Source organism: Athene noctua, chromosome 1, assembly GCF_965140245.1.
Source record: "Athene noctua chromosome 1, bAthNoc1.hap1.1, whole genome shotgun sequence".
NCBI classification, from domain to species: Eukaryota; Metazoa; Chordata; class Aves; order Strigiformes; family Strigidae; genus Athene; species Athene noctua.
Genome location: NC_134037.1, coordinates 93197417 through 93210208, shown reverse-complemented (window position 1 = coordinate 93210208; position 12792 = coordinate 93197417). Strand labels below are relative to the sequence as shown.

The 12792-nt window shown below is 41.0% G+C and overlaps 1 protein-coding gene and 1 long non-coding RNA gene across 2 annotated transcripts in view; both read right to left on the bottom strand.

The window, feature by feature from the left end:
- Window positions 1-7202, bottom strand: part of LTBP1 (latent transforming growth factor beta binding protein 1) — a 226182-nt gene extending 218980 nt beyond the window's left edge. The window contains exon 1 of the mRNA XM_074896941.1: window positions 6984-7202. Within this exon, the coding sequence (XP_074753042.1) occupies window positions 6984-6999 (16 nt within the window). The 5' untranslated portion in view covers window positions 7000-7202. The remainder of the gene's footprint in view (window positions 1-6983) is intronic.
- Window positions 7203-11218: 4016 nt separating this feature from the next.
- The window catches only part of LOC141956381 (uncharacterized), a 41087-nt gene continuing 39513 nt past the window's right edge, over window positions 11219-12792 (bottom strand). The window contains exon 3 of the long non-coding RNA XR_012632901.1: window positions 11219-11339. This is a non-coding gene — a long non-coding RNA (uncharacterized LOC141956381). The remainder of the gene's footprint in view (window positions 11340-12792) is intronic.

Below are 12792 nucleotides of genomic sequence, written 5' to 3'. Positions count from 1 at the left end.
AGTGGCCCTGGCGGTCTTGTAGATCCACCAGGCAGCAAGCCTTAGCCTACAAGGAAAGCTGAGTTGGGAGCTCACAGTTAACAGACTAGAGTTTGACATGGTTGAATGCTGCATTCAATGCCAATTTTGGCTATAGAAAAGCACTTCTACAGTAGTGTAGCTCAATTAGCTTCAATAATATTACGCCAGACTTCTGAGCTAAAGGAGGAAAAGCAGTCTCTATTACTTCTTGTAAGCTGAGAATCAGCTGGAGACCTGTATCTGCTGTTTTCCTTTTCTGTACTATACAAGTATCTGCAAAAAAAACATGTATAGTACAGGCTAAATTATACCTTTAGCCACAGGTAACCTGACTCTTATTTAGAAGGTATTTCTTTTGAACAAAAGAGAACAGCTTAGTCTCATTGTCATCACAGTAGGGAAAAGAAGCAATTGACCTTTATTATGTCACTAAAGTATATATCACACGTGACTCTGAATACACACATGAAGTAGATTTGCAGACTAAGACATTAATGTAATTTCTACACGGTATTTTTTGAACAGAACTGTACCTTCCAACTATGACTGTTGTTTATTCCTTCAGGCAGAAACTGTAATTACTCTACAGTTTGCAACTAATATCCTGAGGCCTCAACTGTTCGTGAGTGTTACCACAGTATAAATATCACTAATAACATTCCACAAAAAGACAAGTCCTGCTCACTCTATTCATGTAGACACTTACATTCACTTCCAGGGAACTCAGATAGACAGACTAGGTCTGGATGGATGTGTGAGGCTTGGAAGGAAGTGGCTTAGCTTTGCTGAACCCATTTGCCACCACTGGCCTTCCTTTGTGACTTGGAGATCTGTAATGATCAACACTGGCACATCTCGGTGTTTCCAGACTCACACTACATTACCTTGGGTAAATAACCTTCTGCCTCCCCCTCCCTGGATTTGCTACCATGAATGCATCTTTGTAGTGCCTTACCCAGCACCTCCTCTGAAAGAAGTCATCATCTCCCAGTGCATCGTTATTGCTACTTGCGATCAGAGCTCTGTCACATTAGGCACTACACAGATATGCCAGCAGATAAATCACAGTGGCTTTTCTGCCCAGGAGCCACATGGTCCTGAGGCAGACTAGCTTTTCAGGGATGAAGGAGCTTGTATGATGAGACTTGGAGCTTGGCCTGCATGTGAATGAGTATTTTGGAGCAATACGGATCCTGTGTGGCACTGGGTATCTGAAGCAGTCAGATTAGCATGCAGGTAAGAAGCAGTCAGATTAGCATGCAGGTAATCCAGACCTACAAGTCTAGATGGGAAAGGAAGACTAAACTAATGATAGCCAGGGTAATGGTCATCACACCCCCTCGTACTGCTACCAAGAGAGATTGCCATGCGGACTTTTTCTGTTTGTTTGCATTAAGTCACACTGAAAGCTGGATCCATTTGGCAAAAGTCTAATGCCAGTCTATCACTAGTGACCACCACCATATCTAATAAAATACATGCTTAAGGCAAGTAGGAGTTGGCTTCTTTTCAAGTTGCTGACATAACTGTTGTAGTAAAAGAAGTTGTATGGATTTGCATAGTCTTGAATTCCATTTTCCTGAACTAGCCGAAATCCCTACTAGAATATTTGGCAGTTTCACAGTTATCCTCACATACATAAAATAACTGATTCAGAAATACAAGATTTTTTTCAAGATATGAAAATCTCCACACTGTGCTGTTGCAATTATTCTTCCCCTCAAGGAAATAAATATATCTTGTCTACAAAGCAATTAAAATATCCCTTGAACTTTTTTGTTACACTATTCCTTGCAATTGCTTGTTTCTTTGTACAATGCCGTGTACACTGAAAATAAATAAACTGTGGAGGAAATTAGGTGGAAAGGACCACAAAAATGAGAAAATACATTTAATTATTTCACTTTACCTTAGGAGAAGACATGTTTAAACTAACACATTCTTCACAAAAGCAAAGTAAATATTATAACTAATATTTGAAAACTCTAGCCGCATGGCTATGTCATATGCCAAGAATACTAACCTCTACAAAAATAAACTTCAGCTGTGGATCTTGATTTTTCACTGTTGCACTGTGTGCTGCTCAGACTTCTGAAAGCTGAACAAAAAAGCGTCTAGGTAAAATAAAATCCCTCCTGACTTGAATTACCATCGAAGAATGTCTTAAAGATTTCATAATTATACATAACCCAGGAAGACCAGCCCATCGGCGTAAGTGGAAGAAAAGTGGACAGAAGTGGTATGAGACTATGGAAAGAGGAGCCACAGCTTGTAGGCACACCAGCCGTGATTAGCCCTGCAGCAGCTGCTTAATAATCTGAAAAGTAATGTTTTCACCCCCTTGTTTGTGGTCTCCCTCTCTGACAGTTTGGGATGATGCTGGGTGGGCAGCCTGGGTATCTACTCTCCGCTTTAAACTTGCTCTCCATGTCACAAATAGAGAAACTCAGCCCTGCTTAGACTGCTGTGCTACAAACTGGTACCTGAGCTTGACTGTCAGAGTAAACAATTGTTTAAAGACCAGCTGGGCACACAGAGCAGCAGATCCTGGCCCTCTGGATTAAAAAAAGGGCAGAATACTACTTCTAATGATGCATTTGGAGCAGCTCCCAGCCACACCGTTAGAGGTTGGGAGTATGTGTGTAGGTCCTCTGTCTGCTGCTCTTTCAAGGTTTGTGGTGGAAGGTGATGAAATGAAAATTACAAGCTTTTTTTAAAAAAAAAAGTAGGTAGGGAGAAAAATGCTGGGCTTTCATTTCCATCACTTTTTCTCCAATAGCAGAAGGTGTCTGCAGAGGTGTTTAATGTCAGTCTGCAGTGTGTCTGTCTGTCTTTTGCATCAGGATGCTGGAATGCTGACCCTGGTTGGAGCGGGATGTCTGAGGGTCCACTCCACTCTCAGTTATCATGTGAGTCTGTGATGAGATGTGGCATTGTGCCTAACAAGCAGCCTCAGGTGGAAACAGGCGCAGCTCATGCCCCTTTTGGGTGGGACAGAAACCAGTTTCAAGAAAATAAGCCCGCAGGGTAGTAATGTACAAGCCTTCCTGGTGTAGGCTGCAGGTGGGAAAGAGCTTGAGGACTGGAAGAGCTAGGACATGCCAGAAAGGGTGAAGCAGACCCCAGAAAAAGGCTAAACACCTGGGCTCAAACACAACGCCAGGCACAACCTGAACTGAGCTCGCCATAGGCAGGTTATAACATAAAAGTACTGTAGAGAGACACGCCAGCCCTGCACAGAGCCTCACCAGTATTTAAAGAACAGAAATTCAGTCTGGCCTTATAGCAAAGAGGCTTAGCCAAGAAGGGCCCAGTAGAGGCTGAAAAACACCAGATAATTAAAACATGGTTTGTAGCCAGCCAAATCAAAGTGATGTGACTTCCAAAGTAGATGAACTGTAGCTGTCCCAAATAGCCTGTGAGACTCTGAGTGAAAAAGGCATGTGGAAGTCGGAGGAAGCCATTGACTTGATTCGTCCTTATCACACTAACCTCATGTCTCATTCCTAATTAAGGGCTTTTTTTCTGAGGAAGGCTAAGTACACCCAGCAGTAGTTCAGATGCTGTTGCATTCCTGTGCAAAGGGTGGCAGCAAGAAGCCCAGCTCCAGAGTGGTCTTCCTGGGACACAAGAACAATAATGGGGGAAGGACCTGCCTAGCAGTTCTCAGCAGGAAGGACCGTGATCCCAAATTGTGTGCAATGGACGACCACCCTCCACAAAAAGGTAGAGCAGGGGCATAAACAAGTAGATATGCTATTTTTCTCAAAAGGCTTCAGTCTCAGTGAGCTGCAAGCAATGGAAAGACTTCCTACTGATCTTGCTGGTCTCTGGATTGAAGCCCATTTGTGGGAGGGTAGAGTACTTTGTGCAATGACTTTAACCTGCCTCAGAGTCTGTCACATCACCAGATCCTTTCTCCATTCTTGTTGGTTAGAGTCAGTTTTGCAGTATTTGCCTGTTGGGCTCAGGACACTGAGCCTAAACAAAGGATGATTATGAAAATTATAAATTGTATCCTCCCTTAACAGCTGTGTTTAAAATAAGTCTCTATAATTGTCAGATTGTTTTAAGCTTGCCATCATAATTTACCATGCTTCCCTGAAGCAGTAGCAGATGAATCTAAACAGTGCACGGCTTGCGGTCCATCCATAGCATGCCCACAACGGTGTCCTGCTCTCAGACATTCCCGTGACGGCCAGCCAGTGAGTCACGCAACCACAGCTTCTCATGCCAGCAAAGAGAGCCCACCTGAAGGGCAGCCTTTCACTCCTTCCTGTGTTCAGGCACTCACTCTCTTCTCCCAGTAGGGCTCCAGTCTCTGGCATAGGCGGTGTGTCCGCAGAGGTGTGCTGATGGTCTCTTCAGAAGGCTTCTGCCCACAAAAGCAGACACTCCTGCTGCATATCTGCAGGCTGATTTATTAGAACACAGATTTGCAGGGCAATATAATATCACATGCAGCCAATAGAAACAGCAGGCACAGAGTCTTTTAGCTACACGCATCTGTATTCCTACCTGGAAATAACCTGAAGATGTGCCTCAGTGATAGTCTGTGAGGTAGATTCTTGTTTGAATCACATGTAGTTGGGGTGTAAAGAGTAGAGCCATTATCTGTCCAGACTAGGGTCACCCAGGAAAGCAAACATTTGTAGCAAGAGTTGCAGCTCATGCAGCCCTTTTTTCTTTTTCTCATTTTACTTGCGTTGACTTTTATTCAGCAGCACACAGAAAATTCTTCAGATTCAGGATCCATGCATAGATGAATTTTCTAGCTTTGTTCATATTAAAGTATAAAATCTTCAGAAAAAAAAAAAAAAAGCAAATTTCCATCCTTTCCTTTCAAAACAAGCATAGCATTTCCGAGGATCACAGTTTTGACCTATTAGAGTATGTACAATCTTGAACTGAAAAGAAGTAATCTGAAGACAAAAAGAATGATCTTCTGTACAGAAGCTTCTTGTCTACTCCTATTCAAAGCACATCGATGGCCATCTCGGACCTAACATCAAGTAATTCCTATACTCCTTGTAAGCTGAATTCATCTGTGTTGCCCCTCATTTTCTGTGGGGCTGTAGCTGTGGCTGACAAGGACTGGGATTCTTCTTCAGGATGGTAAGTTTGATGATTTCCAGCAAGGTCTAGCAGGAGTTTTTCAAGCAGAGTTGATTTAAAGGCAACTGCATTTATGAAAAATAGAAATTATGACTGCCAACTATTTAAATTGAGAGAAACCATCTCCAGTTGAGAGACCCTGAACAAAGTCCATATGTAAGTCCTTAGCACTGACAGGCAAAATCACCAATGGGTTTTTTTGAGTGTTTGCCAGTTTTGCTTAAGATACACTACATAATGCTCTCAGGATCTATGGGAATCTCTTGTGCTTCTTTACAGTTCAGTTCATCAAATACCGCCATTTTCAACTTCAGTGTTTCATTATTTAAAGAAGCTTTTGAAAGCCAAATTGTTAAAATTCTTCAGTCTTGTCATCTATGTTATCAGGTATTTTTCAAAGGCTAAAATAGATACCTAATAAATGATTGAGATCTGCTCAAAGATAGGGCTGATAAATTGAACTTTCACTCCTACTACTTGTTATTATGTTTTATTAGCTTTAAAATGAGGTAGGTTTTTTTTTTCTTTCTGAAAGAATGTCACATTTGTTTTTACTGTAGAGAGCATCTAGGTGATTTGACAACACAGGTAGAAAAAACTCTTTTTACAAAACTATGCAAATAGTTAGTTACTCCGAACAAAAGATTCACAACAGCAGTCTAAATATTTCCACATAACTCGATGTAAGGTTTATGAAAAAAAAAAAAAATCAAATTCATAACTCATGTATTAAAAGTGTTTGTTTGGAATCTGCATCCAAATCTCATCTCATCCCTTTTGTTTGTGATCTTCACGTTTTCAGGCAGACAGTGCCTGAGGATTAACTTCTGCCCTGTTCTGGAGAAACTGGGGAGTTTTGCTTAACTTATGCATGTTTTAGACTGCTAGTAAGAGCTCTCATCCACATTAGGGAAGTGGGCTTTTTTCTCCTTTCTTTTCGAACATGTTTGTACAGATAAACTGAGGCTGAATTTGCATTTAAACTAAACCTCTTTAGCAAGTAATTTTCTTGAAGTGTAACTCCTTCCAAATGTTTCCACAGCAATTTTTTTTAAATGCCCATAATGTTGTCACCAGGCAGGTGGCTTATTATTCACATTAGGAATAAAAATCAAAAAAGGGTTTTGACTGAATTCTCTAATAGAGCTTTCTGTGAATGAGAATATGGATATCATACTGTTGAAAGAGCTACTAGTGATTCTCAGTTCCTCAAAGCAGGGAGCATTTTTCTTTATTTTTTGGTAAGTGTGTCTGCTGTAAAGAAACGTATGATAGTTTGTCTGATGTATTGAAAAAGAGTTAACGTGATCATCTAGTTAAGTATGACATGTGTTGAATTAGCTAGTTTTCACAGTTAGAAGAAACATGCTTTAAGGCATCTTTTTCCTCTCTCACTGTGCAATAATCTTCAGTACATGTTAGCCTTTATCCGGTATCATGAAAGCTTATCTTCCCAGCAAAGGAGGCTTCAAATTCTCTCTCACTGGTAAAGTAGTTTAGCTCTATGCCAAACTGGAAAATTTCACCCTTCCCCAGGGGTAAATAAAATCCCTATAAGCAAGAGTTCAAGTTGAGCAAGTTCTTCACTAGTTACTCTTTCCATGAGTCACACACTTCTCTTCTGCAGAATCTGTCCAGCTCCTTGTCTCAGCGATAGAAGATCAGCATAACCCAAATTATCCTTTATAGCCAAAAAGAATACTAACCTCTAATGCTAACAAGAATAAAAGCCCTCTGCAGTTACAAACCAAACTTTTTGCCTCCTTTCCTTCTGCAGTTTTCTTCACTTTCCCATTTCTCTTGCTGTTTTCCTAGGTCTGGCTCTCCAATCAGAACAACATGCTTACCTTTCAGGTTTCTCATATTGATTATTTCTAAAGCAGCCACTGGTCTTCTTAATGTTTTGTCAGTCAGGGAGTTGCTCTTCTTTTCGTATACTATCTGATCACATCTGCATTAGGAAATTACGTTGTTCGCATGTGACCATTCTTTGCAGCACTCCAGTGCACAAGGCTTAGACTGAAACCAGCAGCAGTGTGGGGGTGGACACTGAGCCTGGGTTCAAGGGCGAGCGCTGCCTGTTACAGTCCACTTCTAATGGGTAATAAGATTCTTATCTTGGGAAAAGCTAAAGCTCTTTGAGCATACTGGCTGATACTGTAATCAATTAATCTTGCACAATGTCTTAACTATTCTATACAACCATTGTTTCCACAGGGTAATTCCAGTAAGAATAGTAAATGAGAACATGTTTTTAAGTTTGTGACTTTAAAAAAAAGAAATAGCATCTCAGAAGATAAACCTGTTTTGTCCAAACAGGGAAATCTAGTACAGTGATTAGAAACTTCAAGGGCTAGGTGTTATGTATGGTACATGGGAAACCTTTCTTCAAAAATAAGAAAAGAACACATTTAAAAGAACAATGAATGCTTAAGCCGAGAATGTGGGTGAGAAACCATGAGTTCATTTTCATCACTGATAGTGCTGAATCCATATATTACCAGCCCATCTGAAATACTGTGCACAACAAGCAGAGTGGTCCTGACGGGGAGCCTTGATTTTCATTGAGTATTATGGCGATACGTGCACAAAGGTCTGTATATTGTCCAAGAGGATCTTGTCATAGACAATAATCCCACTAAAGCGCTTTGAATGTTTTCACAGTTTCATTTTCCAGGATATCTCCAGAAGTGTAGCTGGGGATGTCTAGGCATTGTGGAAGATGAATTTTATTCTCTTGACCTTCAGTTGTAGGTTAAGCCACTAGGTAGCCCACTAAATCCAAAAGGAGTTACACTAATATTCTGGCTGCCTAAATCTGTAACTTAAAGATGTTTAGAGCACAGGTTTATGAGTATACTGGAGTAACATAAACTATAGCCCAAAACTCAACTGCAGGCACTGAATTATTCTTTGTTTATCTGTATTTGTTTTACTAGGTCTCCTTTTTCTACCTACAGGTTTTATGGTATACAAGAATAAACATTATTAGGATTTATATATAACAAATGCCAGTGTACTTAGAGGAAAAATCCAAGCCCGTAACAGGTTTTACTTTGTTTTAAAAGCACAATGGTGTGAAAAATAAGCACATGTTTTAGGTTCCCTTTTAGCGCTTTAGAGCATTGTCTGGCCTTTCCAAACCATATACATAAATATGACTATATAACCCGGAGATAGGAAAGCACTTGTTTAAACATGCGCATGCCCACAGTACCGTAATTTACAGAAACTCAGAGTTGGCACTGTGTTCTGACACAGAAATTTAGGGTTGCACCACATGTACTGAACAATTGCTCTAATGTTTGAAATACAATGGCCACACTGTTTTGTTTCCAAGTTCTTTAGGAAAAATCAGTACAGATTTTTTGGTACAATATTACCTCTCTAGGTACTGTAGAAAAGTATTTAGTGTATTATTTCTGAATATACCTTTTACTTAATAATACTGTAAAAAAAAAAATATCTTCAAATTAAAGCCTAGGCACAACTTACCCACAAGCACTTGGGGCCAAAACTCTGAAATTGAGTGTGGTAGCCTGTGGATTCAGAAGCTGCAGGTGGAACACTAAAACACAACCAAACAAATAAATAAAAAAAATCTCCACCTTACACATACCAGTCTCACTGTTATAAACCACCAAGTCAGCCAAGCACTTTGTTTTATGAGGTGTTACAGAGTCAGAAGAAAAGGGGTTGAAGGACTGTCTCAAAAAGTAATGGTGCAAGATAGGGGAGAAAAAACCCCACATTTGTCCCTGTTAAAAGACAATTCCCTGTACTGGGTGCAGTTGCAATATGCTGTATAACCATGCACGCACTGGTGTGCCTCAGCCCAGAGAAGTTCACTCGGAAAATCCCACAGGTTTTCCCAGATTAGTCTCACAGGCTTTTCCTCCATAACACTGCAGGGACCACAGTCCAGCCACCTTGCCATACAGCCTCCTCAGTGAGTGGCTGTAAGACAGAAAAAATTTGGTGACATGTTCATTCTAAGCTTATTTCTTAATGGGAAGTCATCCCTCTGCTTTCCTGGTGTCCAAAACTGACCTTGTCACCTCGACTTAAGGAAAGTACCTGTGTGGGGTGACTGCACTGAGCACAGAGCTGCCAGTAGTATGAGAGGATGTACTAGCCTGGCAGGAAATCTCTCTGCAAGGCTCTAAGAGGAAGGAGAAGGCAGTTCGGCTGTTCAAAATGACATTTTTTTTGAAAGAGTGAAAAATGTGAGCCCAAAAGTGATCTCTGTAGCCTTGCAGGACCTCCATGGTCTCTGCTGCTTTTGACGCATCTTGACAGAAGCCTTTGACAGAGTTACAGGAACACTACAGAAATTATTTTTTACCTTGCACTTTAGTCGTTCTCAGCAAAAACTTCGGCTATCTGGGTTTAAACTGACACTGCTCACTGTCTGCCTCAGGTTCATTTCTAATGCTGTCTAGTTCTATTAAGCAGCTAATAATACTCACACCTATGCAACACTTTTCATTTATAGACTTCAGCACACTGGCACAGCTGCACCCCCTTTTTACACAGGGGAAAAGTCAAGGAAAACGAGGCCGACACTGGACTTTCTAACGCATGCTGCAGTTTGGGTGGCAAAAGGCTGACGGATATTACTTGTTTTTTTTCTCTGGTGTGCTGGAGAAGGGTTTAATTAGCCACAGCAGACTTCAAGCGTGCAGCCATTTATGGAGCTGAAGACCCCTCAGGGTTCCCACACGTCCCCCAGGCACAGCTGGTTGTGCTTTGTGTGCTTTGGGCTCGGGGGGCTCAGTCCAAGTGTGGCAGCACCCTTCTGCCACAGCCCCGGGGCGCAGCACATCCGCTACACCCAAACACGGCCTGCTCCCACATTACAACGATAAGCAGTAATAAAGGCGTGGGGAGACATGCAGTCTTAGAAAGGTTGGTGTGTGAGGGCAGAGGGAAGGCAAAGGGGATAGGGGGACTGTGTAAGGAAACTTCCAGGATGGTGAGAAAATGCATTCAGGGAAGGAGGGGGCACTCTCACTCTCCACCTTGTACACTCAAGTTTTGATCCAGCAAAAAATCTAAGCATCGCTTAAGTGCCCCTTCAGTTTCAGGAGCTGGAATATAAATGAGGTGTAGTATGCACCTGCACCTGGCAAGATGTGAATTAAAAGTGTGCAGGCAGATTTAAGCCTGGAGTTCTTTATTCTGAGTGCCTGAGTTTTGCAGTCTTAACATATTTCCACGTAGACATCTGTTCATGTTCCTGCCCTGTACTGGAAACATTCACAGGTTTATAATCCATTTCTCCTGATTATCCTGCCCAGGTAAATGAGAGCTTGACAGAACGGGAAGCCGAGCTCCTATCATTACACAAAATCTCAGTGTTGGATGGGCCAACAGTGCAGTCTTGTTGTTAGGAGCAACCTCGTCATCCATGGTGCAGAAGTATACCAAGCTTCATTTTCATAGCCTGTAGAGTTTTTGCCCTACCACTTCTTTGTAAGGCTGACACCCTCTTTTAATTTCCAGCCTCTGTTCATCCATCACCACTTCATATTGACTCCCTGCTTTTGGTGGGAGAATTTTCTTTCCATCTTAGCAAAGTTTGGGGCTTTTCCTGAGAGGATAACAGGTAGGTCAAGTTAACTGCAAGTCTATTGGCCCATCACCTACGGATTAATAACAACTACTATGTTAATACAGGACTTTGTATTAGAAGATACCAGTTCTGGATGTAAGAGAAAGACTATATATCTAGTGCACTTCCCAATACCTTGAAATTGTTAATATAAAACATTAAGTTCCTTTATAGAGGTGCAGACAATGTTCTTGACTTAAACCACTAACAAACATGTGATGTTCAAGAATTATTAAGCAGACTAACAGGTTTATCAGTTAAATAACTAAGCTTTAGCCTTAACAAAACATTTAAATAACATAGCCTCAACAAAACATTTAAGTAGCATGGAATTAAGGCTTACATAATTAGAGACAACACACTTAAACAAATTTTTAGAAAACACCAAATAATAGAGTTTAATCTGACAGTGAAGCTTATCAGCTTAAAAAAAACATGAAATACTGAGAAGCACACAGTTACCTGACATTCAATCTCATCATGGTTCATGTGTTGAGCAAGAAATGCACACTGGGCTCCTCTGTTGAATACAAAATACTTCTTATGTGGTTTAAGATTTAAGGCATTTGTAGATTTACCAGTTAGATTGCTAGGTAAAAAAAAAAAATCAACAATAAACAGAAGTATATTTTAAGAATAGGCCATCAATTTTTTTATAGCATATGCATACAAATACTCAGAAAAAACATAATCTGACTTTCTAAAACAGTTTCAAGCAAGTCACCAGCAGCTGCTAGGTTCTGATTTCCTTTCAAAATTAGATTATTAATTTAGGTGCAACTAGAAGGTCAGTTTGGTCATCCCAGTTTAAATCACATTCTTTGTATAATGCTGTTCCCTATTTTGCAATGATTTGCTATTTACAAAGAAATTCTGAGTTGCTGGAAAGCTGTGCCATCAAACAGCTGGCACAGCCAATCAAAAATAGGATTTTCCTTTTAAAGGTAATATTGCCATTCACAGCCGTTGGTTGTTCGTGGCTCTAACTCAGCTGTTCAGGATAACAAGTGAGCAGACAAAGGCACATTTTGCCCTTTCAGACCTTGCTGCACTGCTCATTCTTAGCTTTTGCTTTGGGAAATGAAGGGAGGGCACGGGCTGCTGGCTGGGGAGTACCCCTGGGAGCTGATGGGCAGAGATATCAGTTTCCTTGTAGCTCCTTCGCACCCATCCACATGGGCACAGCTTCGGACAGAAATACAGTGTGGGGTGAGGAGGCTGGGGGCTGCAGCCCAGCTTTGCTGCCCCTCTGCCTGCTGCATGAGGGAACACCCCAGGCTGGCACGGGCCCTTCTCCTTGCTAGGGCTGTTCCCTCCTGGAGACTGAACACCCAGACTAACCCATTATAAGCAGAGAGCAAATTTTTGCCTAACAGCTGTGAAGGGGAAAACCAAACCCAGGCACCCCCACCACTTTGAATCTTTGGTCACATTTGAGTGAGTGAACGTAAACAAGTGTGCTGTGATACCTCTGTGCATGGAAAAGCAGGCAGAAGGGAGAGCTGGAACATGCACATGGGAGGTACACACAAAACCCTAAAAATGAGAGGCTATAAATGTACTGCAGAATCAAAAGTAAGTGAAACGTTTTCAGAAAATCCTGAAGGGAAGAGTGGAAGAAAAGCAGACCAGCCCTCTGGGAACTCTGCTTTCCTAAGTCATAAAACCCTCTGTTTTTCCTGTCTGGAAAAGTTGTCCACAATGCTCAGAACAATATGTTTTTATTTTTAGTCTTTTACACCAAACAACCATGAAAAAAAAAATCAGTGTCAACTGCTGTGAGTGGGCAAAAGTACCATGTTGATTTCAGAGAGATATGTTTTTAAAAGCTGGAGTTTGAGACATGGAAGTGAAATTATTGAACAAAGTTAACAAGTAAAATTAGCATTTCAGAAACATGTTTATGTCCTTAACTGAAATATGTTTTCCAAATTGTTTTCGTTTTTATGCCATATGTTAAAATATTGCATGTTCTTCACAGAAATTTATGGAATTCACAGAAATTTAGAATCTCAAAAAGTTTTGAAAAATGGACATGCCAA